Here is a 9,333-nt window from a genome sequence, read left to right as displayed (position 1 = left end):
CTGTCTTTCTCCCCACATCCTGGTTGGTTCTCCCAACCCCACACTCATTCCCAAATCCCCCACAAAGGGGAAAGAGCTGCAGAGATGGCAGCTGGAGAGGAAAAGATACACTTGTCCCGTGGATTGTCCCTGATCTACGTGGCACCTGGGCCAGATGGCCTTCTGGTATCCCACTGCCCACAGTCCTGCCTGTGCCTCTTCCTGGTCCCTCCCAGGCTGCCCCAATTCTTTGCAGAGCTGATAGTCCAACATGTGGCTGATGAAGACTTGGGCTTGATTCACTGTCGTGCACAGTCACTGCCATGTGTGAGCCTGCCAGGAGCATGCAATGGACCTGTAGGTAACCCCTCTAACCCCCTCCTTACTTTTTGAGCTCACGCCACGTCAGGTACAGCAGGTGGAAGGCGATGCAGTTGAGCACGTAGGCATTGAAGGCCGGTTTGATGAAGGACATCAAGGTACTGATCACGGTGGTGACACCACTCAACCAGAAGAAATGCTTCCTAAAGGAAGTTGGGAGGGAGTGTCAGTGCCCCAAAGGTTCCCAGTATGGAAGGATAAGGATGGGAGAGGTCCTGCTCATTGCCTGAGAGAGGAAAATCTCCAACCTGTTCGCACATGGCTGACCTCAGCCCCTGGAGTACTCCTGGCAGGAAGGCTGAGGTATCTCTTTATATCAGTGCTCTGCCCAAAGCCTCCCAGTTAGGCCATGACAGAGCGGGGAACACAGCCCAGAAGGTAACCTGTGCACTTTTGTGGTGATGCCAGAGGCAAACATCGAGAGGCAAAGGCATCGGGAGCTTTGCACAGGGAAGGGCTGCAAAGCAGGAGTCCCAGCAGTGGCAGGCAGGGGCTTGAGCTGTGTAAACATGCAGATTTGGGCTGACTGAACAACAATAGGGCTCAAAGGGGCCTTTCACATGCAAATCCCTTCCCAAGTCCCTTCCCCTCTCCCCTAACCATGTCTCCACAGTGAACTCCTGGTGACCTCCTCTTTGGCATGGGAAGAGCAGACTTGGAGCAGGCCTTCGCAAGGTTTCTAACTGGGCTGGCTCAGAGGGCTCCAGCAAGCCTGCCAGGATAGGACCATCCTTTGAGCAAAGCCCTGCTGGGTTCCTGTTTCTGCTGATCCATGCTTGCCCAATATCCCCATCCTTTCTGCTGAGCTCCTCTAGCCCAGCCAGCCCTCCTGCAAACAGCCTTTGAAAGGCGGGGCGTTAACTTGGACCAGCTTGTCCTATGGGAAACCCCACCAGCCTTCAGGGAAAGCTCTCTGTGGATGGCAGGGGATGCTATAACAGTTTGACAGCATAGGTCATTGAATGTCAGTGCTCAGGAACATTTAATTTCCTAATTGATTTTGAAATTCTCCATGCAAAGTTTCTGCGGCAGCTTTGCAAAGACAAACAGCTCCAGTCGACAGAAGCCCAGTAGAGCCCTTCCCTGTGGGAGGGTTTCTTCCTCTTCCTCTGTCACCACATCCACCACTGCGTGATGGAGGGTCTGGGCCCAAGGCAAACTGCAGTAACCTCAACGCTAACCCCTTGCAGGGGAGCTGGCTGGGGGCTGGGGAGCAATCTGTGGGTCACACGCATCAACGTCAATGTCCCATCCCTCCCCTCGGAGCCTGCAACCCTATGTCCCTCTGAGTCGTACCTGCTCTTGATGCACTTGGGGAAGTAAATCCTTGGGTACCAAAAGGCATATGCCACAGCCAGCGTCCAGAGAATGGAGAGCTCATCCAAGAGTTGTCCCACGTAGCTCAGGGTCATGTGAAAGTATGTGGAGAAGATACCTGCAAGGAGCAAGGACAGCTTCTGTGAGCAAAGCTCGATCCTCGCACAAGCCTGACTAGCCTGGGAGGTTCTTGGGGCCCACTCCTAAAGACACAGTGTTCCTGCAGAGCAGGGCATGGACCTAGGGGTTAATGGAGGCCTGAGCGGGTCAGTCCACACAGCACCACGGGGATTTACTGGGCTGGATGCTGTGCATCCGCAGCCAACAGGAACCGTGAGCTGCCGGGCTTCAAACAGATGTGGCTGTTTGGTTTCCCACCCCACCTTGGCCCTGTACTTTGGCCACTAAGAACCAGCCTCCAAAGATATCATGAATGAACAGCTGGGTACTCTGGCAACCTGTCCGGTCTTCACACAGCCTTGGCACCCACCTACGCAGAAGAGCAGGCCAGAGACGATATACATGGGCAAGGTACGCTGCTGACAGTACTGCCGGTTCAGGTAGAGCAGGGCAGGAGCAAGGAGAAAGAAGCTGACATTGCTGATCTGAAACACAAGAGGCACATTCAGCTTATTGCATGATCTTGGGCAAGTCCCATCCCACCATGTGCCTCAGTATCTCCGTGTGTGAAGAGGATACTGATATCCAGTGGAAAGCAGCGCGTGGAAGCAGGTATTACTTTTGGCACAGGGAGAGGGAGAGGCGTTTCTTGAGAGGCTAGGCTAGAACTGGAAGGACAGCTATTGCTGTGACAGCAATGGCTGCAGACATTGTGCTCTCCTTGCAGGGACCTCTGGGGCCAGCAAGCCCAGGGTAAGCTGGTGTGCCCCTTTTGGGTGATGGTTTATCTTCAGCTGCCCAGTGTCTTCAAGCAAACTGCCAAAGCTCTTCTGTTTGCAGCCCTCTTCCCTCCTCTGTCAACCCAGACCTGCCAGAAACTCCCTGGATGGCTTCTGACCCTTTTGGTCAGCAGCCAACCCCCCTGCGAGGGGCTGGTTGGGTGTAAGGATCTAGGCCACCACAGCAAGCCAGAGTCAGGAGAACCATCGCTAACTGGGAGCGGGTGTGGTAGAGAGCAGCAGGACAAGCAGGACGTTGGTGGGCAGGAACAGGCAGGATTAAGGTGACATCCTGTGGTGTCACGTGCGAAGCCACCTGGCCTGGCAGGGGCAGGTATTCCGGCCACTAGTAATTACATGGAGTCATAAACCTCCTTTAAACATACCTAACAAATGAATGCAGTGAAATTATTCTGCCCCGATCTCCAAAATTGCTTCATTGACAGATGTGTCTGGGGAGGAGGGGATGGTACTGGGGCTCAGCCTGTTGCTGCTGCCTGGGCTGGCTGAAGGTGCCAGTTCTTTCGGGGAACGGCAGATGCTGATGGGCAAAATGTGGGAGCTGGAGAGGAGTAGCAAGTGCCCAAAGCCTGGACCTGTCTGCTGGACCAGGCCCGCTCCACCCTGCAGCTGTGGGAGAATGAAGTTTGAAATAATCGTTATCCTCTGTGGGTTCTTACCCTGGCTTTTTCACCGGATTTTGCAAACTCGATAAAGGGATATCACAGGGAAGCACAGCCTCCCCAGGGAAAATCTTTCTTGCTTATGAAGGATTGTGACCGTGGTGCTACGTTTTACCTTCCAGACAGCTCTTTGGGGCTTTGGAAGAGCAGGGCAGAGCCATTTGCTAAAATGCCATTTGGCAAGCCGTGAGGGTGACTTTTATCTCACCCTGACAATCCTTTCCCTTTCATCTTCCAGCTAGATGCTGACCCAGACCCCAAGCCTGGAATCCGGCATCCACAGCTGGAGTCTCACACCTCAGCAGCCCTGACGTGTACCCGGTAAACTGCAAAATTGACGCTTGCCTTGTGATGTCCCATGGGATCTAAGTTTATGGTAACAGGGCTGCAAATCACGAGGATGTTGTCATATATATGAAACACACCCTCTCATATTCCACAGGGAAACACAATTCACACTTAATGTAAGGTCTCTATTCCCTTAAACACCTGGAGATTAATCTTGAATTTCACTAAGACTGTCATGAAACAAGTTGGTGCTCCCGTTAGCAGCAATTCTCGGGCCAAATGTATTGGTTGTCTATAGGTGTTTAGAGCGAAATCCAGGCGTACTCCTGTTCCAGCTATGAAAAGAGAAGCGCTGCTCCCACTTGCACGCTTGAAGTCAAACTGTTCAGAAATGATCAAGAAACCAAACCATGTGTTAAAGTAACAACTGTCTTGCAAACATTTCTTTTCCTGTGAAACGGTTAAGGAGGCTTTTGGAAGACAAGCAGGGATAAATGCTTGCAGAAAAGGCAGCAGTATGCAAGTGCCAGCATGCAAGTCAAAGTGAGGAAATGCTGGAGTTTGGGATTGCGTATAGAGACATCTGAATCCCTGCTGCAGCGGGCATTGCAACAGTTCCATTAATTACATGATAGCAATGTTGTCGCTTCATTAATTCAGTATGAGATGTGCAAGATCTGATATCAGAGGGGAGGGATAATCAGTGCCAATAGTGTTGAAAAGATAGAGTGATTCCTTGCAGAGCAGCCAAACTCAAGAGCTTAGGGGAGAGCTGCTACAGAAACCGTGTGTCTGTGGGGGACACAGGGTCTTCACCGCTCATTGGATCCAAGCCCCGATTTGTAAGTGCTGTCTTATATCTTCCCTCTCGGATATGGCAAGCTCCATCTCAAATGTGGTTAGGAGGGTTTTGCTCCCAGTACTCCGATCAGTAAGTTTTTCCAGAGTCCTGCTCACGCTGGGTTCCCCCAGCATGGCTTCTACTTATACCTAGCTGGGTCATACTGGCCAGGAGGCACCACCTCCCTCTGCCTGGGATGCCAGGGAGATAAGAGAGAGGTGATGGAGCTGAGGTGTGATGTGACCTGTGCAAGTGACTCAGCCTTGTGGTTTTCCGCTGTGTGAGCTCACAGCGATGTCCCGCTTCCTAACAAATGTGAGTTATTGCTCCAGGTGCCTAAGCCAAGCCTGCCTGTACTGGCATTTGCTTCTTTCACTAGGAGAAACGCGAGACTGGGACCAGTGACATGGCTGTAATCCTGGTGCGCTAGAGGGATGATCGGAAAGGCCTCAGGGCTTCTGCAACTTGGCACTTTGCAGCCTAAGATGGAGGGAGGAACCTGCAGAGAACTTGTTTGCATTTCCATCTGTGACAGGGTGAGAACAAGGCTCCGATACAGAGGGAGACAGGAGTTGCTGGTTTGGAGAGCTCTGCCTGGCTCTGTGAGCAGGGCAACAGTGCAAAAGCAGCCAAGGCATGTGCTGGTCCTTACTCAAGACAGGCATTTTCTTCAGTGAAAGGAGATTTCTGCAAGACTTATTGGAGTGCATTCATTCACTTAAAGGCCAGCGAACCACCTTTAGCTGACAGAAGAGGCCACAGGGCCAAAGACAGAAGTGAATACCACAGAGGATCTCCAGACCTGTATAGCAAGTTCTTAATAGCCAGACCTGCGTAGCAGAAGATGAGGCTGCATGTCGTGACACCACAGTGTCACACCAGTGCTTTGGGGCAGGAAAGAGCTGTTAGTGCACAGTTTGCAGTGCCGGGCAAGGAGCTGCCGTACTCCTGCATCCAACTTTCAGGGCAGACAAGAGAGTGATGCATCTGCGATGCTGTGGGGATAGTGAGCCCGTATGGATGGCCGCAGTGCACGCCATGGCTCTGACACACTCTGAAAGTGAATTCTTCTTTGGGCGTATCTAAGTAATTTGCACCTGCAGTTGAGCTTATCTTCACCAATCGATGAAGCATCTGGGAGCTCTGGATATACGACAGTGTCAGGGCTCCTGCTGCTTTGCCAGAGAGACTGCTGAGGATTTGGGTGCCATTACCAGCATCCTGGATCAGTCATTTCAGGAAAGAAATGAGGATAGAAAGACAAGTGCCTGACTGATGACCCTCTTGTAGCCCAATACTGTTCTCCTACGAACAGCCAGAAGACAATAAATTTCTGGGTCACTGAGTCACTATAAATAGTTAGCGCTTTGTTGCTGAACTGCCTCCAATCACAAGCCACCATGTATTATTAGGTACTAAAATATACTGTTTACATTCTTTGCTCATACCTTTAGTGCTTCTTTCTAATAAAAAGCATCCAACTCCAGCAGACCTGAGGCACAGAGCAATTCTCAGCAGCGCATTGCTGCTGCTGGCACAAAACTACGCTGCTTAAGCCCTGGGCAATGTTGGGAAGAAGACGTTGAAGAGGATGCTCCAATAGGAAGCCCTGCTGATTTAGTGGTGCAGGAGTCTTGAGTAGGAGCTGGCTGGATTCCCAGCTAGTCTAAAACTCTGGCAAATGGACACTGAACTCAACATTGATATAATTATCGCAGGGCAGGCCAGTGAGATAAGGCCCATAAAGCCTGACGCAGGGAGGAAGCAGTCTAAATACGGGAAACAAACGAATGGAGGAGAGAAGAGAAGGGGATCCAGGCTGTCAGGATCACATCTGAGATAATGCCCTGAGCCCCAGCTGGATCTGCAACGTGCTGCCAGCCAGCAGGGATAGCTAGAGATCTATCTGGTCCCATTTCTATAGTCCCCGCCTTTAGGGCATGTCACAAGGAGCCTGAGCCTGAGAGAGACCCCAGAGCATGAAGAGGGGTCCCCTGGTGCTGCTGAGAGGGGTGGGAGCCAGGCAGCGCCAGCCAGTGTGTGCAGACTGATGAAGGGGTGATGCGCGTGTAAACGATGCTCCTGCCTGCTTTTGGTTACAAGGTCTGGCCCTGAGCATGGTGCAGCCTTTTGGAGCTGTTGTCAGATGCTCAGGCAGCAGCAGTTTTTAGGAGATTCTGCTCTTTTGTCTTCCCTTATTTGGACAGGAGATCACATGCCAGCCCTGATGCAGGCAGCTGTCAAGGCAGGTTTAGACCTCTGCTGCTTTCTCTGAATGGGAATCGCATCTTAAGACAGAAAGTGCAGACACTCTGCTGAGCTCTGTGGACTGGTAAAAGTGAGCCCACCAAGAAGGAGATCAGTGCAGGGACCAAAAAAAGCTCTTTCACTGCTGGGAAAGAGGTGGCCTGTGTTCACATAGAGAGAGGAACAAGGGCTAGTTTAATCACTGGAAAAAATCCTGCAGGATTTGCTCTGCCCACATCTCTCTCTCTTCCTTGGTATCGCCCTAGTTTGCATCTGTGTGGAAACATGCACATTGCATTGGAGAAGTTTTCCTCTCCTGGAGGAAAGCTGTGTCCGAGTCCTCCCCAGCGAAAGTTCATCCTGACAAGTCCAGTGCCTCGAAGGTGGTGGAGTATGGAAACATGAGAGATGTCTGTGGCTAGTAGGGACCTCAGTTCAGAACCAGACACCTGGGTAAGATTTTCAGGAATAGCTACATAATTTGGAAACCTGTGCCACAAAATGGCCTAGGCAGCCAAGAGTTAATGTTTTATGGGAATTAGAGGGCTTTGGGTCCTAAGAAAGATAGTTATGCATCTAGCCACACCAACGGGTGTCTAGCAGTGTGTTGCGAGAAGTGCGTTTGGAGAGCTCCTGAGGGACTTCTTGGTGTGTTAAGGATCCTGAGCCACTTTGACAGTCTGGGTGCAAATCAGGATCCTTGTGAAAATGGAGTCTCAGCTCCAAAGACACATAAAAATGCTGCCTACGTACGAAACTAGGAGGTGAGGCAAATTTATCTCCCAGCATGAATTCTGATTAAAACCATAACTTTCAGACTTCCTGCTCTTTGTGGAAATCAGCCCCTCTCCAGCGTTGCCAGCGACACTCCAAAACACAGAGGCCTTTCGCATCTCCAGCTACATTTGAAATGCTGATGTCAGCGTAAGTAATTTCTGTACCTCCTTGCTAGTTAAGCCTTGCTCTGCAGCCCTGAGCCCATCCGACAGGGGTGCTGTGCCAGTAAACAGGCAACAGCACAACACATTCAGTTGGATGCCAGAGGGAAGCCAGATTTGGTCTGGACTGGCAGATCTTTATTTATTAACTATCTCAAAGAGAAGTGACAATATACCGCCTGAAAAACCCATCCCTCCTCTGAGATCTTGGCTGGGTAATTAGAGCTGGGGAGCTGCAGGACTTGGGTGAGGGAATTATCGTTATTATAGGCAATTTATTAAAAGCAGGAAATGCTTTTAAAAAAGAGGAAGAGACATTTCCCTGAGAACAAGAACTTCTAGTGTTAGACAGTAATTGCTAAAAGTTGTAAACAAGGCCTTTGGAAGGTTGTAAATCCACATGCCTCACACCCCTGCTAGCCTGTAATTGCACTGAGGTAGAAGGACACGCTTGCAGAGACCGGTTATCTACGGAGTCCTCTGCAGACAGATATGGATGCTTTTAGCCACTCTTAAGCCAGGAGGCCACATTCAAGGGACTGGCACTGGATGGAGCCTGAATTAGAAAGGATCATAGGAGGTGAAGCTGGCTCGTGCATCAGCTCTCCTCTGTCTTGAGTTCCGGATTCCCAGCCTGCCCAACACGGTTCATGCAAGTGCTGTCTCTCTCATTTTGCCACTCCTGTACATTTAGCTGGAATATATGAACCCTGTGTGGGACTTACCCCAGTTGGCAGGAGAGCTGCAGGACTGGTATAACAGGATCTCACAAATCTGGGCTAAGGAGCAGTGTTGGAGTTTTCTCACTGGGAACTCAGCCCCACGCATGCCAGAAGTACCCCTGACCCCAGCTCGTTTTGTGAGCAGCTGGCTGTTGTAAGCAATAAAAGTCCCGTGATTTAGCTGAAGCTTGGAAAATGTTCCCCATACCAGCACCCTCCAACACCAGGAAGTTCAAAAGAGCGAGCAGGAGGAGAGAAAACAAGGTTGTCCCGTCTCATCTCCCAAAAGCAGCTCCCAGGTGCCCGGACCCGGCTGCCTTCGCGCCCCAGCCTGCCCTTTGGATGCGCCCGCACTCACGGTGTTGTAGTACTCCGCAATGACCGTTGAGTGCTCAAAGTTGCCTTCACACCAGTCGACTTCGGCGCTTTGGTAGGAAAATATGCTCGGCATCGTTGGGCCACCTTTGCAAAAGGGAAAGGAGCAGGTTAATTTTGCATGCGGGGAAGGAGTGTGCTGCACACCCAAAGGGAAAGTGGAGAAGCACACTCTGCCTGCCTGCCTCTTGCACACACACGCGCTCACGTTGCACCAGTCCGCTCAAGCACAGCATCCTTACCCTGCTATGAAAGACTCATCCTCTTCCTAGCACGCATCATATTGCAGAGTATTTCCTCCTCTCTCCCCACGACGCAGGAGTGACAAATCACCCTAGGAAATGTTCTTGAACTCTGAGCCTGGGAATGGTCACCACAGGCCCATCCACAGCATTAACATCTCTCATCGGGGGTCCTTGCTGCCACATGATGCTTTCCCATTTCATCCCTGTCCTTGTCACCCTGTCCTCTCCCTTCTCTTCACTTTCTTTATGACTCAGATCTTTCTGCCAAGAGGACTTCCCTGTACTTTGTAGGCTGTGAGCTACTTTTTGGGAGTGGACAGCTCTGCAGGGTTTATTGCTCATTGGCCCTGCTCTCCTCAGTCATTCCTTAGCATCTTCCTGAGGGCTGGAGCTCACCTTGGGCAAGCTCAGCCCTGGA

General features: G+C 51.2%; 1 protein-coding gene across 1 annotated transcript in view; it reads right to left on the bottom strand.

The window, feature by feature from the left end:
- The window catches only part of ACER1 (alkaline ceramidase 1), a 10,095-nt gene extending 1,349 nt beyond the window's left edge, over positions 1–8,746 (bottom strand). The window contains exons 1-4 of the mRNA XM_009703101.1: positions 8,654–8,746; positions 2,168–2,282; positions 1,657–1,795; positions 366–503 (exon numbers count right to left, since the gene is read on the bottom strand). Coding sequence (XP_009701403.1) covers positions 366–503; positions 1,657–1,795; positions 2,168–2,282; positions 8,654–8,746 — 485 coding nt within the window. The remainder of the gene's footprint in view (positions 1–365; positions 504–1,656; positions 1,796–2,167; positions 2,283–8,653) is intronic.
- Positions 8,747–9,333: the final 587 nt, after the last annotated feature.

The sequence above is a fragment of the Cariama cristata genome, unplaced genomic scaffold (assembly GCF_000690535.1).
Source record: "Cariama cristata isolate BGI_N322 unplaced genomic scaffold, ASM69053v1 scaffold27740, whole genome shotgun sequence".
NCBI classification, from domain to species: Eukaryota; Metazoa; Chordata; class Aves; order Cariamiformes; family Cariamidae; genus Cariama; species Cariama cristata.
Note: the sequence above shows the minus strand (reverse complement) of the source record. Positions and strands in the feature narration are given on the sequence as shown.